This window comes from Podarcis tiliguerta (assembly GCF_965153285.1).
Source record: "Podarcis tiliguerta genome assembly, chromosome: 8".
Lineage (NCBI taxonomy): Eukaryota > Metazoa > Chordata > Lepidosauria > Squamata > Lacertidae > Podarcis > Podarcis tiliguerta.
In genome coordinates, this window is record NC_139541.1 from 2589100 (window position 1) to 2611720 (window position 22621).

The window sequence follows — 22621 nt, forward strand, 5'->3', positions numbered from 1 at the left end:
TACCTCGGGTTATAGACACTTCAGGTTACCGACTCCGCTAACCCAGAAATAGTACCTTTGGTTAAGAACTTTGCTTCAGGATGAGAACAGGAGGCCCCATTAGCTGAAGTGGTAACTCAGGTTAAGAACAGACCTCCAGAATGAATTAAGTTCTTAACCTGAGGTGCCACTCTATCTGGACCCATTTTAATCCAGCTTCAGGCCTGGATTTGGCACTGAAACTGCCTCTGTCACCATGATTGATGACCCTTATCAGGAGAGAAGGAGAGCAACCATGTAAATAAACCATCATACCTCTATAGCTTCTGATGCCATTGACCCTAGTATCCTCCTGGGCCACCTTCAGGGATTGTGTGTTGAAGGCGCGGCCTGGTGGTAGTGGTTCTGATCCTATCACCAGATGCTGTTCCTGCTCACACCCCTGGAGATTGACTTGCAGGGTCCCACAAGGCTCAGTCTTCTCTCCCAGGCTCTCTGAGATCTAATTGAAGCTGTTGGGAGCTGTCTTTAGGAGATTTGGACTGAGGTGTCACCAATATGTGGATGGCACCAAGCTCTAACTCCCTGCACCACTTGAACTTGGCTTGAGTTTTGCTCTTTGCTGCAGCCCTTAAATGTTCTCCAAGCACCATTCCCAAGGCACTAGGCAGAGACAGGCTGCCCTCACCCCCTAGGTGTTATCCTCCAGCTCTGCCCAGGTGCCACTAGGCTCTGACTTTATCCCAGCAGGCTCCACCCTGACCTCATCCTAATCTGACATAGAGCAGGGGTGCAGTTTCCAGGAAGTCTGTCCCCTCCCCACAACAAAATCCATTGAGGGTTTTCTTTGTGGAACTCCTCACCAGATATCATCAGCTATTAATGCTATTTTTTAGGAGCAGGAGAGATCTCGTGCATAACATGTCCTGATGATGTTATGTGTCTAAATGTGAATATGTATACAGGAGACTGTAGGGGAATGAAGTTAACATCCCAGAATGTATCTGATGGAAGTGTGTGTGTGTGTGTGTGTGTGTGTGTGGTTTATGTGCTGCACACTCACTGTTCCTTAATCTCAGCTTCCTACATCTTAAGATCAAGCCCATGCTGGATCCCTTTGTTTACATCATCTAAAATAGCTGTACCTTTTCTCAACCTCTGTCAAATGCTGGTGGATATGAAAAGTATAATCTCAGCTCAGCTCAGAAAGTGGAAGGCTGAGACGAAGCAAACAAGAGGCTGAGGCACATCACTCCTTGGAGCAGAGTGACTTTGATGGCACTTTGTAATGTTAACGGTTTGACAGTTCCTCCGTTGGACCCAGCTCCTTTTTCTGAAATAAGTCTATAAAAAAGAAACCAGCAAGAAAACAAATGGGACAGCCTTGAGGCATATCATACATTTTGGCTAAGTATGGACTACAGTTCCCATTGCTAATGATGGTTTTCTCCAGGCTTAGACATGATTCTTTGATTGAATGGGGTGGAGGGAAGGCTGAACTATTTATGAGCACTCAGCACATATCGGAGAGTGGATGTGTGCAATGCACGGGAGCAATGTAGAATGAGAATGTGGTGTATTGGGTTGGGGTCTGTTTTCCTATATATCTATTAATGAAGTCAAACTAGCTCTGACTTGCCTTTGGCTGCACTTATGGCTGTAGAGAGGTGAATAGGGCATCAAATAAAACACAGAATATTGCAGAGGAATAGTACTGGGGGTTTAGTTGTGTTTTGTTGTTGTTGTTTTTTGCACTTTATCTCCCAAGTTACACCAATTTACCCAAAGGGGAAGGGGACTTTGCTACACAGCACAAGCTGCAGCAGGGCCAGCCCTACCAGTTGCTGCCAACCACAGGAGGGGAGGGTCCTGCTTAGACATTTCCTCCAGGCAGCTGGTTGGCCGCTGTGAGAATGCTGGACTGGATGGGCCATTGGCCCAAGGGAAGGAGTGGGCAGTGGTTCATTCTCCCTCCAGAAGGGAAGGGCTGCCATCTTGCCCTTTGCTTCAGGCAGCAAAAGGTCCTGGGGTGGGTCTCTGAGACCTCCTTAGTTATTGCCTGCAGGAGCTCTGTCCTTAGCTAATCAAATGAGCTCTCACTCAGCATTGAATGAGGGGCTGGAGCACCATGGAATGTTCACAAATCTTCCAGCTGCTGAGATATTTTCAGCACAAAAACTGTCCCCATGTAAATCCTAGGGAGAGACGGGGTGGTGTGCTGTTGGTGGGATGGGGTTCAGTAGAAAAGGGAGTAGGCGGTGGCACCACAAAGAAGCAGGCTATGTGAGTGAGCGGAGGAGGGGGAAAGGCTCAGAGAAGGTACTGGATGCAGATACTGTATGTACTGCAAATGTATGTGGGCCTCCACTTAGCAATCAGTTCATTTTATGGATGCTTTGTATTGCTATTTATTCAGCTGAGATCACAGAATTGTAGGGTTGGAAGGGATCCCGAGTCATCTAGTCCTACCCCCTTGCAACGCAGAGATGGTTAGGCTTTATAATTTCCAGCCATTGGGAAATACTCATTATGTCAGACTCCTAATGCCGGCTTTTCTTGGGACATGAGCCTGAGATGGCCGGTTGTGCTGGTCCCGGGGGTAGGTACCTTGGGTGTAGCAAAGTCCACACGAAGAGGGGCAAGGTCCGAGGCAGAGTGCCGGGCGGTGAACAGGAACGCTGGAACAGGAGGCTGTGCAGGGAACAGGTACACCGGATGGTCGGGAACAGGAGGCCGAGCAGGGAACAGGAGTACCGGATAGTCAGGAACAGGAGGCCGAGCAGGGATCAAGAACGCAGGAAGGTCCGAAGCCAACAACGACGTTGCTCCCGCAACCTGGGGCCGGGCTGACTGGGCTTTTATCCTCTTCTAAGGCCAGGGGCGGTCCCGGCCCCCAGGAGCCCCGCCTCCTCTGGCCTTAAGGCGAGCACTCCTCCTGGGGGCAACCAGTTCCCTTCGCCTCTCTGCTCTAAACCTCTGCAGATCAGGAGAGGCCGAAGGGTTACTGGGCCCTGGAGGAGGCTCACCTGTGGCCACTGAGTCGTCAAGCCTCCCTGGGGCCAGAAGGGCTTCACCTGGGGCCAGCTCCTGATGCACTGCCACAGGTGCAGGCTCTTCAGCATCTAGGCCTGGCCCCAGTTCAGCCGGCCCTGGAGGCGGGGACTCCTGTGCAGGCCGGGATTCCTCTGTTTCATCCTCCGAATCGGAATCCCAGGCCATCACACCATCCCCCCTCCCAGGCCCCCCCCTCAACCGAGGGTCCGGACCCGGCTTGCCGGGGTACGTCGCATGGAACTCTCGGAGGCAGGCAGGTGCGTGGACGTTGGCCGCTGGTTCCCAGGAACGGTCCTCCGGTCCGTACCCCTTCCAGTCAATGAGATACTGCAGCTTCCCCCTGCGGTATCGGGAGTCCAGGATGCGTTCCACCTCGTACTCAGGCTCTCCCCGAACCAACACTGGCTGCGGTCGGGGACGGTTCGGGTGGAACTCGTCGGGTGGGGCCACCGGACTCAAAAGGGACCTGTGGAAGACCGGGTGAACCTTCAGGGTTGCGGGTAACCGGAGACGAAATGCCACAGGAGAGACTTGGTCTACGATAGGGAACGGGCCGGTGAAGCGGGCGTCCAACTTCCGCGAAGGTCGAGAGGGGTGGAGGTGGCGAGTGGAGAGCCAAACCAGGTCACCGACGCGAAGTTCCGGCCCCACCTGGCGGTGGCGGTCGGCCTGGGCCTTGTACGCTTCCTTGGCCTGGTGCAGTTGCTCCACCAAAAGCTGTTGCTGGGACTGGAGCTCTTGAAGCCACTCCGTCACCGCCGGGACTGCGGATGTCGGCAGCACCTCTGGAAACAGCCGTGGATGATAACCATAACTGGCCTGGAACGGGGTCTGCTGGGTGGACGCATTCACCGCGTTATTGTAGGCGAACTCCGCCAATGCCAGGTGGTCGACCCAGTCATCCTGCTGGTAGCTGCAGTAACACCGGAGGTACTGCTCCAGCACCGCGTTCGCCCGTTCCGTCTGGCCATCGGTCTGTGGGTGGTAGGCTGACGAGAGGCAGACCTCCGTCCCGAGGGTCCGGTGTAGTGCTTGCCAGAACCGGGATGTGAACTGAACGCCCCGGTCGGACACCACGCGCTCAGGTAGGCCATGCAGGCGGAAGACATGCTGAAGGTACAGCTGAGCAGTTTCCTTGGCTGTGGGTACAGATGGACAGGGAGCGCAGTGCACCATCTTGGTGAAATGGTCGGAGAAAACCAGAAGGCAGGTACAGCCACGAGACGAGGGTAAGTCCACTACAAAGTCCAACGAAACCGTGTGCCAAGGGTGCGGTGGAACTGGCAATGGCTGAAGTAGGCCGGGGGGTCGCCCGGTAGGTCCCTTGGCGCGCCGGCAGACATCACAACCAGCAACGTAGCGAGCCACGTCAGCCTTCAGGCGGGGCCACCAAAACTCTCGACTGACCAGATGGGTGGTCCGATACCGTCCAAAGTGCCCCGCTGCTGGGGCATCATGGGCCATCCGGAGAACCTCCAGCCGTAGTGGCCCTGGCGGGATGTACAAACGACCGTGGTGCAGCAGAAGGCCCTGATGCAGGACCAGCCCCGGATACTGTGGGCTGGACCCTTCAGCCAGCTCCCGGAGTCGTTCCTGGGCCCAAGCGTCGACCCGCTGCTGTTCCCGCACCCGAACCTGCAGTGGCTGCGCCTCCTGGGTGGCCAGGAATGCAGCCGGAGGTAGGATCGTGGTGGGTTCTGCTTGCTGTACCGTGTCTGCGTTGTCGTCAGGTTTCCGGGACAGGGCATCCGCCTTCTGATTCTGAGAGCTAGGGATGTAGCGGATCCGGAACTGGAACCGGGAAAAGAACAACGCCCACCGGATCTGTCTTTGGTTCAGCTTGCGGGTGGTCTGGAGGTACTCCAGGTTCCGGTGGTCGGTTCTCACCTCCACCGGATGTCGTGCCCCCTCAAGATGGTGGCGCCAGACCTCAAAGGCTACCTTGATGGCCAGTAGTTCCCGCTCCCACACAGTATAGTTACGCTCCGCTGGTAGGAGCTGGCGGGAATAGAAGGCACAGGGTAAGAGTGGCGCTTCAGGACCAATCTGTTGAGACAAGACGGCACCGAGAGCCGTACTGGAAGCGTCGGTCTCCACCACAAAGGGTCGAGAGGGGTCAGGATGTTGTAAGATTGGTGCCCTCTGGAAACAGGCCTTCAACCCCTGAAACGCCTCCTCTGCCTCCTTGTCCCAGGAAAACGGCGTCTTTGGGCGCAGTAGCCGGGTCAACGGGGTGGTGCGATGAGCATAATCAGCGATGAAGGTCCGGTAGTAATTGGCGAACCCCAGGAAACGCTGTAGGTCCTTGCGGTTCCGGGGTGCCGCCCATTCTTGAACCGCTGTCACCTTCCCCGGGTCCATTTGCACCCCATCTGGAGAGAGCCGGTGACCAAGGAAGTCCACAGTCCGCTGATGGAACTCGCACTTGCTGAGCTTTGCGTACAAACGGTGCTCACGCAAGCGCTGCAGCACGGTCCGGACATGCCCCTCATGGCGAGCCGGGTCACGGGAGTAAATCAGTATGTCATCCAAATACACCACCACGTACTTGTCTAACAGGTCCTGAAACACGTGGTTGATGTAGCGTTGAAACACAGCAGGCGCGTTGCACAAACCGAAAGGCATAACCAAATATTCGAACTGCCCGTACCGGGTCCCAAACGCTGTCTTCCACTCATCCCCGGCTCGGATCCGAATCAAGTTGTAGGCCCCCCGGAGGTCCAGCTTGGTGAACACCTGTGCCCCTTGCACCCGCTCCAGCAGCTCCGAGATAAGGGGCAAGGGGTACCGGTCTGGGACGGTAATTTTGTTCAGGGCTCGGTAATCATGGCAAGGGCGGAGTTCCCCACATTTCTTCTTAACAAAAAGCACCGGCGCCGCGGTGGGCGAGGTGGAAGGCCTAATGAACCCACGCTCCAGGTTCTTGCGCAAGAAGTCCTGCAAAGCCTCGCGCTCTGGCTCTGTTAGGGAATATAAGCGACTCACTGGTAAAGGCGCTCCGGGTTGGAGGTCTATGCCGCAGTCAAAAGGCCGATGCGGCGGCAGCTGGTCTGCCCCCCGTTCCTCGAACACGTCCTGGTAGTCCTGGTACACGGCTGGGAGCGTGGGTGCTGCCTCCTCTGAGGGCGCGGCCGCCAGCGTTCCGGATTGAGCATGGGAACATGGGTCTGGGAAGTGCACGGTCCGTTTGACCCAGTCAATCTGAACGTTGTGGGCCTCCAGCCAGTCCATCCCGAGCACCAGGGGGAAGCGGGGCATAGAGGCAATGTCCAAAGTTCGCAACTCCCGGTGCTGCTGGAGACACAGGACCAGAGGCTGGGTCTCCTGAGTAACGGCACCTGAACGCAGAAGTCGTCCGTCAATCGCTTCCACCTGGACCGGTACTGGCTTGTTCCGAAGTGGCACCTGATGATGGGCGGCAAAAGCAGCGTCCATATAGGAGCGGGTTGCCCCTGAATCTACCAAAGCATGGGTGAGGATCCAGGGCCCACCTGGAGGGTATAAACGTACCGAAACCATAAGATGTTGCAAGTCCATTGGTGCGGGCCCATTCTGTACGGTTTGGGACCCCCGGTAGCTAGGGCCATCAGCTACTGGGGTTGGCGGTTTCCCTGCGGCTGGCGTTTCTCAGGGCAGGACCGAGCGAAGTGTCCACTTCCGCCACAGTAAAGACAGAGATTTCCATCCCGACGCCGCGCCTTCTCTGCGGGGGAAAGGCGTGGCCGCACTGCCCCGAGCTGCATAGGCTCCTCCGTTAAATCAGTTGTGACCGTGGGGCTGCCGGAAAAAGCTGGTGCCGTGAACTGGAAGTGTCGGCGACCCCGGGCCTGACGACGATCCTCCAACCGGTCGCCTATTTGTAGACTCCGTTGAATGAGAGTGTCCAGCGTGGTGGGGCGTTCCATTGTGGCCAACTGGTCCAGTACCTCGTCCGAAAGCCCTTCGAGATACTGGTCCCGCAGTGCCGAGTCATTCCAGGTCAAGTCCTGTGCCAACAGCCGGAACTCCGTGGTATATGTGGCCACCGTGGACTTGCCCTGTTTCAAATGCCGAATCGCCCGGTTGGCTTGACTCTCTTTCTGGGGGTTGCCGAACGCGGCCTCCAAACGATTGCAAAACCCCGTATAGTCTGCCAGCAAGGGGGAGTCTTGCCTGAGTAGCGGCAACGCCCACTTGGCCGCCTGGTCCTTTAACAAGCTAATCAAAAAGTGCACCTTGGTACGGTCGTCAGGAAAGTTCCGGGCTCGCCCCTGAATATACAGTTTGGCCTGGGCCAGGAACATGGGAAAGCTGGCCGGGGCTCCATCAAATTTCTCAGGCAAAGCCACTGGGTACTTGCCCGGAGCCGGGGCGTCGGCCCCAGAAGCCGGTAGGGCTTCCAAGCGTTGCTGAAGTGCCTCAACCGCGTCACTGAGCTGCTGCACGGTGTGAGACAAGGCCTGGTTCTCCTGGGCCAAAGCCACCAGTGCAGCCGCCTGTTCAGCCATGGCCTCTGGCTCTTCCCGAACGCACCCCGACGAAGGGGGAGTGCGGGAGGTGGCGGGAGCAAACTGTGCTGGTCCCGGGGGTAGGTACCTTGGGTGTAGCAAAGTCCACACGAAGAGGGGCAAGGTCCGAGGCAGAGTGCCGGGCGGTGAACAGGAACGCTGGAACAGGAGGCTGTGCAGGGAACAGGTACACCGGATGGTCGGGAACAGGAGGCCGAGCAGGGAACAGGAGTACCGGATAGTCAGGAACAGGAGGCCGAGCAGGGATCAAGAACGCAGGAAGGTCCGAAGCCAACAACGACGTTGCTCCCGCAACCTGGGGCCGGGCTGACTGGGCTTTTATCCTCTTCTAAGGCCAGGGGCGGTCCCGGCCCCCAGGAGCCCCGCCTCCTCTGGCCTTAAGGCGAGCACTCCTCCTGGGGGCAACCAGTTCCCTTCGCCTCTCTGCTCTAAACCTCTGCAGATCAGGAGAGGCCGAAGGGTTACTGGGCCCTGGAGGAGGCTCACCTGTGGCCACTGAGTCGTCAAGCCTCCCTGGGGCCAGAAGGGCTTCACCTGGGGCCAGCTCCTGATGCACTGCCACAGGTGCAGGCTCTTCAGCATCTAGGCCTGGCCCCAGTTCAGCCGGCCCTGGAGGCGGGGACTCCTGTGCAGGCCGGGATTCCTCTGTTTCATCCTCCGAATCGGAATCCCAGGCCATCACACCGGTGCTACGTGTGGCCATTGAGGCATGTTTCCCTGGCACTTGAAACCCACAAGCAGGTTGGCTTCTCCCTGTGCTGAGCTCTTGGTGTGAAGGTGCTCAGGACATGGAGAGACGGAGGAAGCAGGCTCTAGGGCTGCCTCCCCAGCCTGGTGCCTTCCAGCTGTTTTGGACTACCAGCCTAAGCATTGTATGACTGCCTGATGGCAATTGTTGTCCAAAAACAGCTGGAAGGCACCACGTTGGAAAAGGATCTTCTAAGGCTGAGTCCCAGCAGAGTCCAACTAAGCTCAGTCTCCGACATCATTTAATTAGAAATAGAAATATCAGTAGGCATCCATTGCAAGTTCATCCAAACTCCTGTTCCCATCAAAGTAGTTGGGCAAAGATAGGATGGGAAATGGTTCAGGGCCCCCCAGCAGAATGGGGATGACAAGGACCAAGCGGAAGCTCCGGCAGTGCCAGGGGCTGCAAAGAAAGGACCCAACTCTTTAGGTGGGGGCATTTGGGCAGAGGCGGCCTTCCTCCCCCCTCGGCCCCGCCATCGCCTCCCGCTGGCCTCCTTCGAGGAATCGGTGAGAAGGCACAGGAGCGGGGCGGGCGAAGGGAAGTTGGCAACCCCGAGAGGCAGGAGGGCAAGAGAGCGGGGCGCTGGTCTCTGGCTCGCTGCCCAGGAGCCACCTGCCCGCCCCCCCTCCCGCTCGCCCGGGGCGGGGGCGTTGCGGGGCCGAGGAGCCGAGGGAGTTAACGCCGCCGCCGTACAGGCAGGCGGGCGGGTGGGTTTTCGCTCGGCATCGGCTCAGCTGCCGGCTTGGGAGGGGACGAGCCGCGCTCCGCCGCCGCCGCCGCCGGTGCCCAGCGCGTTACATCACGGCCAGCTCCGCCACCGCGTCCTCTTGCCGCCGCCGCCGCTGCCGCCGCCCCACGGAAGCTCCGCCAAGCCCGCCATGCAGGTAAGGGGGTCCGGCGGGGGGGCGCCAGGCTGGTCCCCTCGAGGGGCGCCAAGGCAGGGGGGGACGCCTCCGGGTGCCCCTCGGGGAGGGAGGCGGAAGGGAAAGTTTGTCTCCGGGGTGGCAGCCCCCCCCCACCCTTTGGGGGCGCCGGAAGCGGGGCCCGAAGTGGGTGAAGGAAGCGGGTTGTGGGAACTGTTGCTGTTTTTAAAGTGCTTCTCCAGCACTTCTGATGTTGAGACCACAGTCGGGTTTCGTTTCAGCCTCACAACAATCCTGCAAGGTAGGTAAGGAGGGAGAAAAATAAAAGGTCAGCGAGGGAGTTTCTTAGCTGGTTCAGCGATCTTCAAACTTGCTGCTTTGTGATTCCCCCTTTAAAGGCGGGGTGGGGGTGTCTGCCCCCCCCCATCAGAACAGGTTCGGGTGGCAAAGGCAGGCCAGGGAGCAACAAGGGCACTAGAGGTGCAGCAATAAAACTGCTAGAACATTTGCAAAGCTAAGCTGGGTCTGGTTTCAATTTGCATGGGGGACCTGTTTTGAGATTCCTGCATTGCAGGGGGTTGGATAGATGACCCTCAGCGCCCCTCCCAACTCTACAATTCCATGATCTCTATGACAGGAGCTCCTGTTTCCAGGACTGGCTGCTGAGTGAAGGGGCCATAAGTTAGGCAAGTCTAGCTTTGAATCTGGTCTCTGGCTCACAAGGTGGCCTCTTGCAGCCATCTATGATAATAAGAGGACTGTCCTATCCTACAGGGTTGTTGCAAAGATTACTGAACTAATGCACACGGACTTGGGCTTTGAACAGTTGAGAACGCTGCAAAGTGTTGTTATAGCTGGTATTCATTTAAGGACATGCATCCACCAGGGATCCAACGAAAGCCAGGAAGGCTGAAGTGGGGCATTTTGGGGCTGGCAGCTGAGCCTTCCCACTCCTGCCTGCACTGCAAAGTCCACTGCACACTCAGCTTATATATAGGGATTTTTCTAGCATGCTCCCCCCTGCCCTTTCCCCCTCACCATTCTACCCTTTTAATTACCATCTTTTCCATCCACTCTCCAGACCTATCACTTTCCCAAATTAAGACAAACCAGGCAGATCATCTGCGCTTTGTTTCTAAGAAGAAAATTAAAATTCAAAAGCAAAGCAAAAAACAGGAGCACAGGAGCCAAGGAAGCTTGCTTATACCAAGTCAGACACAGCTCAGAATTGCCAACACTGACTGGCAGCACCCCTCCGGGGTTTCTGAGTGGGGGGAATTCCCAGCTCGTCCTGGAGAAACCAGAGGTTGAACCCAGGACCTTTTGCCTGCAAAGCAGGTGTTCTTCCGCTGTTCTTCTTCTACAGCCTTTCCCTCAAAAGATTTTGAGTCAATTATGACAGTACTCTGCTGCAGAGAATCTTTTCTCCCAAGAAACCCAAGGAGGTGCCCATGGTTCTCCTCCCCATTTTATCCTCACAACAACCTTGTGAAGTAGGTTAGGCTGAGAGAGAGAGAGGGAGAGAGACTGGCCCAAGGTCACCCAGTGAGCTTCATAGCTGAGCGGGGATTTGAACCCTGGTCTTCCAGCACTCTAACCATCATGCCACACTAGCTCCCCACCCTGCCCCCCCCCCCATGCGCAGGAGCTGGCAGGAATCTGGTACTGTTCACATATATTTCCTAGGGAGGAAAAGTGGGTCTTTCTGTGCCTAAAATGGAGCATTTCCCACAATTATTCCCCTACAGGAAACCACTCAGAATGTGACAAGAAGAGGTCAAAACTGGCCCTTTCTTGCCAAGTAGCTGGCGAAATGGGCAACTCTGGAGCTAGCCTGGAGTGACAGGAGCCTGTCAGAGAAGCCTGGAAGTCAGAGTGGCCTCCTTGGGTTTTTTGAGGTCACTTGGCACGCCCCCCCCCCCCAGTGTTATGCAAAGTCTTTCCTTGTTTTCCACAGAGGAGACTTTTTCTCCTCCTCACATTATCATCCTCACCATTGACCTTAATTCCCCAGTTCTGACCCGTCTCCCATGCAGTCTGCCAAGGCAGCATGTGAGCAACAAGTTGGTGTTGCCTAAGAGTGTGAGCTGCTTCTCACCTTAGCCCCTGCCACTAGGCAGCTGTGTGCCACAAAGCCACTGCCCCTCAATTGGGGGTGATAATTACAGTCACTGACTCACCTTGCAGGGTTGTTGTAAAAATGACTGCGATAATGTCGCTGAGGGGCTTTGAACACACAAAAGATGCTCTAAAAATGCTGCCTTTATTTTGGCTGCAGCTCAGCCGCAGAGCACCTGTTTGCCTTCAGAAGGTCTTATGTTCAATCTCCAGTGGCCACAGGCAGGGAGACGTGGGGGGGGGGGGCTGTCTGAAACCCCCGAGAGCCACTGCCAAACAGTGTTGACAATATTGAGCTAGCTGGGCCAATCGTCTGACTTGGTATAAGGCAGTTTCCTGTGTTCCTATTGGAGGAAGAGTTATGGCTCAGAGGTAGACCACCTGTTTAGAATGCAGGTGTTCCCAGGTTTAGTCCTTGTCATCTTCAGGTAGAGTTGGGAGAGACCCCACCTGAAATCCCAGAGAGCTGCTGGCAGTAAAGGAAGACAGTTGAGGTTTCATTCTGGGGCATAATTTAGCCCAGGCCTTGCATGTTAGCGGTAAGTAAGTTCCACTGAGTTTGATGGACTGTGCATGGGGTTGCCACCTGAGAGTAAGGGCTCGGAGCAATTGCTGCACCACCTCCCAGTTTCAGTGACCATTTTGTGTATGCTGACTGTTGGCAGTGAGGATGTGCTGCAGTGCTAGCCCTATTCCACCCCTGGGTATGTCCCTCTTTTTTATCGCCTTCACTCCCCTCTTAGCTTGTTCTCAAAATCTCTTCCAGTTAGTCTGTACAGTATCATTTGTCTGAGCATCTTTTTACATGACAAGAGCCCCTATGATCAGTCTGCTCAGGAGATTCTGGAGTTGGGGACTAAGGTTGTAAGAAGGCTGTTCTCACCTGTATCGGTTACAATCAGTGCTGTCTCTGTTCTGCTGCAGTTTGGTTTCTCCCAAATTGTATGTTATTTGTCTCACTGTCCACTATTTAATGTCAGTTGTGTAAGTTAAGTAACTATTTACATAACATAAGTTGCATTCATTTCAATGAAAAGGGAATGTGAAAAAGAATTCTATCCAGGGCTGTTATCAGGGGTCCCATGGGGTCCCACCAGTGGCGTAGCGTGGGGGGTGCAGGGGGGGCCGGCCGCACCGGGCGCAACATCTGGGGGTTAGGGTTAGGGGGCGCAAATCCACGGGTTCGGGGCGCAAATTACTTGCCTTGCCCCGGGTGCTGACAACCCACGCTACGCCACTGGGTCCCACTCTCAGATTTCCTGCCCTTCCCCACCACTTTTAATCATATTGTTTTCTTTGCTGACAAGATGTCTGAGCTCCCTGCAAATCACGGTTGAGACCTGAGCCATCCACCATCATAACATGATCAGAGGCAAATGGATAGGCCTGTGCCCCGAGTCTGGGAAGTACCTACATGCCATGCCCCCGATTCTGTCTGTGGCATTTTGACCGGTGACAGCCATTTCACCACATGTGCATCACAGTGCTCTCATCAAGGGGAGAGCCTGCATGTGTGAACTTACTTCTGAGGCTGTTCCGATCAAGTCATGATTCCGGCACTGCAGGGAGTTGGACAAAAGGGCTCTTGGGGTCCCTTCCAACTCTACAACCTCTATGATTCTGTTTCACTGTGGCAGCTCATCATGATATCTTAGAAGGCCTTCAGAGAGTGAAGTGGGTTGAGCCACAGTGGCTTGCAATCTTGGCATATCCATAAGAAAATACCACAGCAGAATCCAACCTCCCCCCCACCGCAAGTCATCCAGAGATGGGGGGTGGGATGGGCTAAAGACTTGGAGCTTGAAGACCTCGATTCCTGCACTGCTTGAATCAGCTGGTCGATTACAGGACTAAGTCCCAGGCTGAATATCTCAACTCAGCCACAGACTTGTTTTGTGTCCTTAGACCAAGCATCCTTCACTTTAAGAGACATTCTGACAACAGCATCTGTAACATGTGGATGGTAATAATCCAGGGTTTCCTTACAAAAATTATACAAATTGATACATGGGTGTGTAGTGCTTTGAACACTTGGAAAGTGCTGCATAAGTTCTAAGGATCATTTCTTACTGTTTTAGCTACAGGTTATCTGGGTGACCACAAGCAACCTTTCTCAGACTTGTTTCCCCATGTGTAAAATCTGAATAATAGCAACATGTTTCATAGGACTGTCGCAAGAATGAACCTAGGTTGTGGAACCTGTGTCCCTCCAGATGGTTTTTAGAGTCCAGCTTCCACCAGCTCCAGTTTACATGGCCAGTGGTCAGGAATGCTGTGAGCAACATCTGGAGGCCCAAAAGTTCTCCATCCCTGAATGAGAAGTTGTAACACTCTGTGCAGCGGAAGAACCCATATCAGCCACCTCCAACCTACATACTGACTGGAGCTGACGGGAGTTGTAGTCCAAAACAGGCGGAGGGCGCAAGGTTGGGAAAGGCTGGCAGTGAGACTTGGCCTCTCCCCCCAAATCTGAAATTTCTCCCCCTTCCCTTTGCTCAAGCTATTCTTGCTTCCCCCCACATTGGACTCCAGAGCTTCCTATTAGCCTCTGACCCCACCATTCCTCTATCTCCTTCTCCATTTGTCTCCTTCTTCTTATGCCACACAGTCCTCTTGGGTGAACCCAATGCCAGCTTCAGTGACTGATGCCTTTCTTATCTCAAAGAGCAGCTGCCAGCTGAAGCAGCTGCTATGCCAACTGACCCCCACTTTTTCTGGTGAGGGGGGAGGACAACCTCTCTTTCAGGCAGCACAGATGAGAGAGAGAGAGAGAGAGAGAGAGAGAGAGAACGAACATAAGAAGAGCCTGGCTGCTGTATCAGGCAAAGCATCTCTCTGGTCCAGCATCCTGTCATCACAGCGGCCAACCAAATGCCCTAGTAGGAAGGCTCCCAAACAAGACATGAGCACAACTGCACTCTCCCCATTTGTGATTCCCAGTAGCTGGTATTCAGAGACATTCAGCCTCCAGCCCTGGACGTAGAACATAGCCAGCATGGCTAGTGGCCATTGAGAGCCTTTAGGATATTATTTACAGAATGACATAAGCAAACAAGGAAAACAGGTCCTTTCCTTCACTAAATTTATGCTAGTCTAAAATTACACAAAGGGGTGAATGAGGAGGAAGACATCAGGAGAAGGGAGGGGATGAATGCAAGGGATGAATGCAATAGCCCATAAGATTACACTGACTTCGTAAGAAGAGCTCAGCTGGATCAGGCCAAGGGCCCATCTCCACGGCCAACTAGATGCCCCGAGGGAAAGCCCATAAGCAGGGCATGAGCCCAACCACACCCCACCTTTCCAGTTCCCAGCAACTGGTGTTCAGAAGCTTGTTGCCTCTGACAGTGCAGGCAGAACATGACCATCATGGCAGAAGAAGACAAGCAATGAAGACCCTTCACCCATTATCTGCTTTAGGTGTACGTTTAAAAGCATAAAGTATGAATGAAGCAAATAATATGTTTGCATGTGTCACAGGGCTGTGCTTGCCAGGGAACCTGGATAGTCTGTAGAGCCTGTTAAGTGCACACTTGTGTTGGTAGCAACTCAGAGTGTGAAAAGATGACCCAGAAAAGACCACGGATTCACTGGTTCAAGAGTTTGCTTCCTCTTACTGCTTTTTGCACTAAACAAAAGCACAAAGCTGAAAATTGGGAATGACCCCCCCCCATTTTTATGTCAATTGCAATTATAATACGGGGGGGGGGGATTGAGTTTGCACTTCCTGAAACAATATACAAATCAACCTTCAAAATTCACACTTATCTGATTTTTGCAGAGCAGTTCTCCCAGCCAAGAAATGTATACAAAAATGCATGTACTGGGGGAAGGTATGCATATAAATGCACATATTAATGAAAATAGCAGATAAAAACACATTATTTTAGGGAAAATATATTTGGGAAAATTACATGTAAAAACTAACGCTTTAGGATAAATTTGCCCTAAAATGCTAATGAATTTTCATGTTAACTAATACAAATTGATATAGAAATGTGGAGAACTGGATTTAAGATTGGAAAAATTAGAAACTGAGAGAAACTGGAAAGGACAGATTCACCTCTCTCTAGCTGCAAGGCAGCCAAAAAGTAACTGAGAACAATTGCCCACAGAACATATGGTAGACTTTCAAAAAGATGTTAGAAACTGGTAATCCAGCTCTCAGCAGATCATGGAAGTTTTTCCAGCTTGAGAGGGCAGTGGCTGGGCACAAACAGGAGGAATGAAGTGTTTTTTGCTTAGATTGGCTTGAAAGGCAAGCCCATAAAAACTTACACTGGTCCAGAATGCCTGTTCCCACAACAAGAGCAGAGCGCCTGCTTTGCAAGCAGAAGGTCCAGTTTCAATCCCTGCCGTCTCCAGGTAGGGCTGGCAGTTTCCCCTGCCTGCAGCTCTGAAGAGCCACTGCTGGTCAGTGTAGATCATACTGAGTTAGATGGGCCAATGGCCTGACTTGGTGTGAGGCGGCTTCCTCGGTTCGTATTCAGGATGATCAGCAAGCACCGTGGGCGAAAGAGGCATCAAACACGTATTAAGCCTCATGTGCGCAAATACCCAGTAGCAGTTGTTATCTGTCTGTCTTGAGAGACAATGGAGTGTGCCTCCAGGGGTGAAATTAAACTGCTGTGTTACCAGCACCAAAGTGGGTGCAGTCCTGGGTAGTGCGTATGGAGGTCCTGGGCTGCCCAGACGACAATATCCTCCTCTTGCCCTTGCTGATGTGGTCCAAATGAAAACAGAGCAATACATTTGACACCAGCTTGGCTGCAGGAGTTGCTGGAAGGAGGCCTACAAGATGCTATCCAACAGTCTAAGGGGCTCCACTATGGATTGGTTTAGAGTTTACACACAGAATCATAGAGTTGGAAGGGACCATAAGTGTCATCTAGTCCAACCCCCTGCAATGCAGGAATCTCAACTAAGGCATCCATGTCAGACGGCCATCCAACCTCTGCTTAAAAACCTCCAAGGAAGGAGAGTCCACAGCCTCCCGAGGGAGACCGTTCCACTCTTGAACAGCTCTTACTGTCAGAAAGTTATTCCTGATGTTCAGTCAAAATCTCCTTTCTTGTAACTTGAGTCCTCCCCTCCAGAACAGAAGAAAACAAGCTTGCTCCATCTTTCAGGTGACAGCCCTTGAATATTTGAAGATGGCTATCATCTCTCCTCTTAGTCTTCTCTTTTCTAGGCTAAACATACCCAGCTCCTTCAACTGTTCCTCAATGCAGGGAGGGAATTGGTATACCTGTCTGACTCTCACAGAGGCTGATTAGAAGGAGATAAGCCCTGAACAATGATTCACACTGAGCTGCTGAGTGCAGACTCCTGGCTGAGTGGGACTTCAGAGCTCCCTGAAGCCCTGCCTTGATTGGTTGATTTTTCCTGGCTCATGACTTGTGAATTACTTCCCTGCTCCTCACGCTATCAAAGGTAGCAGTTGGATGAGGGAACACTGGGCATTTCAGGCCAGGTAACGAACACCTGGTTAGAACCCTCTAGAACACACGTCCCCAACCTGGTGCCCTACAGATGTTTTGCACTAATACTCCCATCAATTTAAAGTTGTGTAAATACACAGACTTCTTGGGGAGGTGGGAGAGGAGAGTAAAGCACTTGTAGTTTTGCTGCTTGGAGGATCTGGATCACAGAGAGAAGGGGGAAAGGGAGAAATGGAAGAGAAGTGAATTAATGGAGGATGGGGAGCAAAAAAAAAGCTGGAGCAGGATGGAGGGAACAAGAAAATGAATTGAGCAGAGGGAGGATGAGGAAGAGAAAAGGGAGGCAACAGGAAAGGCAGCCAGAGGCTGGGTAGATGGAAGGATGAAGACAAAGAAAATAGGAGAGGAAGTAGGAGAATGGTTTGCTCTGGCATCCTGGCCTAGCTCTGCTGCAATGCCTATGCAGGTAACAGTTATAATGATGGCCATTCTCATTCTCATCATTAATTATATCCTTAATGAATACAAGTAAAACATAAATATGTAGATAGGGATGAACTACCCCCCCCCCCTTTATGGTGCCCTGCCCCCTGAACTCTAAGGCTAGATATGGTCCCTGCCTGCCAATCATGACCAAATACTGTCGTGTGACAGAACCATTTTTGGGATTGTTGGAGACTCTGTGGCTCTTTGCGGAATGGGCCTCCTTCAAAGAGCGGCTTGATCTTCCTGGCTTTTGAAACAGGTGTGCCAGCCGGTGGCAACAAGGCCGACACCAATAAATAATGAACAGCCTGCGAATGCCGAAAACAAAAGGGGGAGACGCTTGTCTGAATTATTGATGCACACAGAGAGAAGGATCCAGCAAAAAGATAGATAGAATATAATGACCTGTTTACCTAGTCAGTTATATGTACTTCTTAGTTCATTGTCATCTGCAGTTGGACAAACATTTGCTGGTCTATGTTCTGAAGCTGCTTCTTGTAAAAATAGAACATGTTAATACAGTGGTACCTCAGTTTTTGAGCGTCCTGGAAGCCAAAGGTTTCAGTTTCCGAATGCCGAAAAACTGGAAGTAATTGCTTCCGTTTTCAAACACGCATTGGCAGTCGAACGGCTTCCGCTGTGTGTTTTTCAGTTTTTCAGTTGCAACCAGACCTTTGCGCCTCAGTTTTCGAACATTTCAGAAGTCGAACAGTCTTCCGGAACAGATTACGTTTGATAACCGAGATACTACTGTACTGCACCTTGTTGTTCTCACCAATCTCAAATCATTTTTTCCCTTATGTCTTTCTGTTTTAAGAAGGAATGTAGGATGATCCACTGTTTCTGCTAAAACCTACATTGAATATATTTTGTTGGCATAGAAACATCAAACCGTGCCCAGAGGGCTTTTTTGCATAACATACCAACAAGACAGCCTGAACCAACTTGGTGACTGCCAATTGTCTTGGACTACAATGTGCAGACTGGGGCTGATGGGAGTTGTAGTTCAAAACATCTGGAGGACATCAGGTTGGCAAAGGTTTACATTACATCAAGTTTTACATTTCCGGGGGTGAGAGAGGGGATTAAAGGCTTTCCTGCTCTTCATAGCAAATGTTAACTGGCTGCCTTGGGGACCTGACTGTCACCAAGCATTATGACCCCTTAAGACCTAAGTTACAACCTAAGTTAAGAAGTTCAGTAAGTGAGTAAATGTTTTAATGCAAGTCATAGTCTGAAAAGATCTGTTGAAATAATACAGCTGCCTGTGTCCCTGTGACCCGGAGGCAAAATCCAGGAGCAGAAATGAGCTAACTGCAGTGGGAAGATGGAATCTAAATTTAAAGGAGGTAACATCGGCCAGACCTAAAATGGCATCTACATGTTAAAAGTGCTTTTCAGAAAATGATGCACAGCTTCCCCCACTTCTCCAAAAACTAGGCTTGCTCTCCAGCTATTAAAGATGCTTTAGCTGAACACAAAACCACTTCAGAGGGTTGAATCATCCGCTGTGTCTCTGCAGCCAGGCAGGCTAGAATCCAGAACACATCGGCAGCAGCACCGTGGCCTATTTTTAAACAAGGTGTGCATGAGGGGACGGAAGCATCTACAGCAGCTAGCTTGCAACAGGGTGTGGTGAGGATTTGCTGCCCTTTGGCAGAGTAGTCACCTTAGCAGAACAGAAGCCAAGCCAAACCTGCCCTTTGTTCGGAATGCTGTTGAGGAAAAGGGCCAATTTATGGAGTATCTCAAGAGAGGCTCAGAAAGTTAGCTTGGCTGCAGAGGTGCATTAACCACTTGCTCCACTTTTCTTTTTGCTGGAATGATGATGGTATGCATGCAAGCAATAATAATAGAATCAAAGAATTGTAGAGGTGGAAGGGACACCAAGGGTCATCCAGTCCAACCCCCTGCAATGCATGGATCTCAGCTGAGAGATGGCCATTCAATCTCCACTTAAAAACCTCCAAGGAAGGAATCTAAAACCTCCCGAGTGAGACCGTTCCACTGTTGAGCAGCTCTTACTGTCAGAAAGTTATTCCTGATGTTTAATTGGAATCTCCTTTCTTGTCACTTGAAACCATTGGTTCAGGTCCTCCCCTACAGAACAGGAGAAACAAATTGCTCCATCTTCCATGTGACAGCCCTTGAATATTTGAAGATGGTTATCATATCTCTTCGCAGTCTCCTTTTCCCCAGCCTAAACATACCCATCTCTTTCAGGTGTTCCTCATCAGGCTTGGCTCCTTTGGGTGTTCCTCATCATCATCTAGGTCACCCTCATCTGCACACCTTCCAGCTTGTCAACATCCTCCTTAAATTGTGGTCCCCAAAATTGGACACAGTATTCTGGGTGTGGTCTGACCAAGGCAGAATAGAATGGTACTAATCTGGACACTATACTTCTGTTGATGCAGCCTAGCATGGCATTATCTTTTGTTGTTTTTGCTGCATCACACTGCTGACTCATGTTAAGCTTGTGGTCCACCGAGACCCCTAGATCCTTTTCACATGTACTCCTAGTAAGCCAGGTGTTGTCATCCCCCCCATCCTATATTTGGACATCCTAAGTGCAGAACCTTACATTTGGGCCTACTGAAATTTTGTTAGTTTGTGTTTAGTTCTCCAATCTGTTAATATCATTTTGAATTCTGAATCTGTCCTCTGTGGCATTAGCTACCCTTCCCAGTTTGGTGTCTTCCGCAAATTTGATGAGCATCCCTTCAGTTCCTTCATCCAAGTTGTTTATAAAGATGTTGAACAACAGTGGGCCCAGGCCAGAACCCCATGGTACCCTACTTGTCACTTTTCCCCAGGATGATGAAGAACCATTAATGAAGGACACTGACAAACTGGAACGTGTCCAGAGGAGGGCAACCAAAATGGTCAAAGGCCTGGAAACGATGCCTTATGAGGAACGGCTAAGGGAGCTGGGCATGTTTAGCCTGGAGAAGAGGAGGTTAAGGGGGGATATGATAGCCATGTTCACATATATAAAAGGATGTCACATAGAGGAGGGAGAAAGGTTGTTTTCTGCTGCTCCAGAGAAGCGGACACGGAGCAATGGATCCAAACTACAAGAAAGAAGATTCCACCTAAACATTAGGAAGAACTTCCTGACAGTAAGAGCCGTTCGACAGTGGAATTTGCTGCCAAGGAGTGTGGTGGAGTCTCCTTCTTTGGAGGTCTTTAAGCAGAGGCTTGACAACCATATGTCAGGAGTGCTCTGATGGTGTTTCCTGCTTGGCAGGGGGTTGGACTCGATGGCCCCGGTGGTCTCTTCCAACTCTATGATTCTATGATTCTATGAATACTCTTTGGATTCGGTCAGTCAACCAGCTACAAATTCACCTAACAGTTACCTCATTCAACCCACATTTTACCAGCTTCCTCACGGGAATATTATGGGGGACTTTGTCAAAAGCTTTACTGAACTCAAGATACACTATGTCCACAGCATTCCCCTGATCCACAAAGGCCCTAACAAGGCAGATTGCCAAGCAGTCTATAGCAGACCCTCACAGTAAGGTTACTGTTGTTTATTTCTTCAACAGTTTTTACCCATTCACTCAGCTTTCCATGCTCCAGGTCATGGATTTCTACACATCCTTTACATATAATGCTCCTCCTCCTCCCTTCCTGTTTGGTCTAGTCCTTTTAAATAGGTTACATCCCTCAATTCCTACATTCCAGTCATGAGTCAAATCCCACCAGGTAAAACCTATCAGGTAATATTTGCCATCCTGTGTTAAAAGCTCCAATTTGTCTTTCTTGTTTCCCATACATTGCGTATTTATGTAGAGACAACTTAAACCAAGAGTCTTCCTTCCAGCTGCTTCCTTCTTGTAGTTTCTTACCCTTTAGCAGTTTTCTGGAGCACCACTTCAGTTTCCTGTGCGTCAATGAGGCTATTATCCCCAGTATCAGGTGTTCTTCTGTCGTTTGTAATGTTGTCACCCTCCCCTTCAAGATCTGGTTTAAAGCTCTCCTGATCAGGTTCTCGAGATGCTTAACAAACACATTCTTGCCAACTGCTGTGAGGTGCAGCCCATCTTTTGCCAAAAGTCCTTCCTCAAGGAAGCGGAGACCAGGATCCAAGAAGCCAAACCCTTCTATAGCCATGCAAAAGTCAGGGATGAGGAAGTCGGCCATTGTTGGTCCCAGAAAGGAAAGGTGGCAGAATCAGCCACATGCCCAGACACAAAACTGGGTAGGTGGGAGGGAGAAATCAGCTTGGCTGGAAGAAACAAGAAATTTGGACAGCTAACTGCAGGGAAAGTTCCCAGGAGCTTGAATTTATTTCCTGCTTGGCCAGACTTTCACTCGCTCTACAGGATTTCACCTTCTTGAGGCGCTTCCAGGCTGTTGCTATTTTCGGGTACAATTTACCGTATTTTTTGCCCTATAGGACGCACTTTTCCCTCTCCAAAAATGAAGGGGAAATGTGTGTGCGTCCTATGGGGCGAATGCAGGCTTTCGCTGAAAGCCTGGAGAGCGAGAAGCATCGGTGCGCACCGACCCCTCTCGCTCTTCAGGCCTCAGGAAGCTATCCGCAAGCCTTGGGAGCCTGTGGGAGTTCCCACCAGGCTCCCACGACTTGTGGAGAGCTGCCTGCATCCCGAAGCCCGGGTGCGCTGAGCAGTCGCGCCCGGGCTTCGGGTAGCTCTGCACAAGCCGCGGGAGGGCCCCCATGGCTTGCGGAGAGCAGCCTGTTCTGGGGGATGGGGTTGGGGGAAGCTCGAGCTTCCCCCGCCCCAGCCCCGCGCCTGGGGGGGAAATAATTTTTTTTTCTTTATCCCCCCCCCCAAAAAAAACTAGGTGCATCCTATGGGCCGGTGTGCCCTATGGGGCGAAAAATATGGTAATCACATGTCTGAATATTCAGGTTGTACAATTAAAGTTGATCTGGAGCTCTTGTGCAACAAACCACTTCTCTCCTGAATCAAACAATTTTCAGTAAGAAAGATGTACCAGGAAGTCTGGAACAGCAATTACTTGATGCAACATTGTCTAACCTCCCCACAAACAGATCAGAATGAATGCTTCAGTCACCAATATCTAACCTCCCCACAAACCTTGGTCACACCCACACCATACTTTAAGAACACATTAAAAAAACACACTGCTTTTTCCAAAGAATCGTGGGAACTGTAGTTTGTTAAAGGTAGCTCTGTGAACTATGGTTCCCAGGATTGTTTGGGGAAGCCATGTGCTTGAAGTGTGGGTGGCGTCTTCGTGCTAACAAGTCAAGATAAACACTCAATAAACAGATCATCTAGAACGAAGCTTTATAGTTTTTTTAAAATGAAATATTGTGCTTTGGTGCGTTTTCCCTCAAACCAGTTTTGATCTGAGTTGAGATAATGAATGACCTAGCTGCTTTTTAAGCTGGTAATGCCTGATACTAGATCTGCTAACTGG

General features: G+C 51.6%; 1 protein-coding gene across 2 annotated transcripts in view; it reads left to right on the forward strand.

Moving 5' to 3' along the window:
* Nucleotides 1–22621, forward strand: part of KCNIP3 (potassium voltage-gated channel interacting protein 3) — a 123054-nt gene that overhangs the window by 7520 nt on the left and 92913 nt on the right. The window contains exon 1 of one of the 2 annotated variants that reach the window (XM_083454223.1): nt 8700–9176. The exons of the other annotated variant lie outside the window; for it this stretch is intronic. Coding sequence (XP_083310349.1) covers nt 9171–9176 — 6 coding nt within the window. The 5' untranslated portion in view covers nt 8700–9170. Of the gene's footprint in view, nt 1–8699; nt 9177–22621 lie in introns of those variants that run through there. 2 annotated transcript variants of the gene reach the window in all.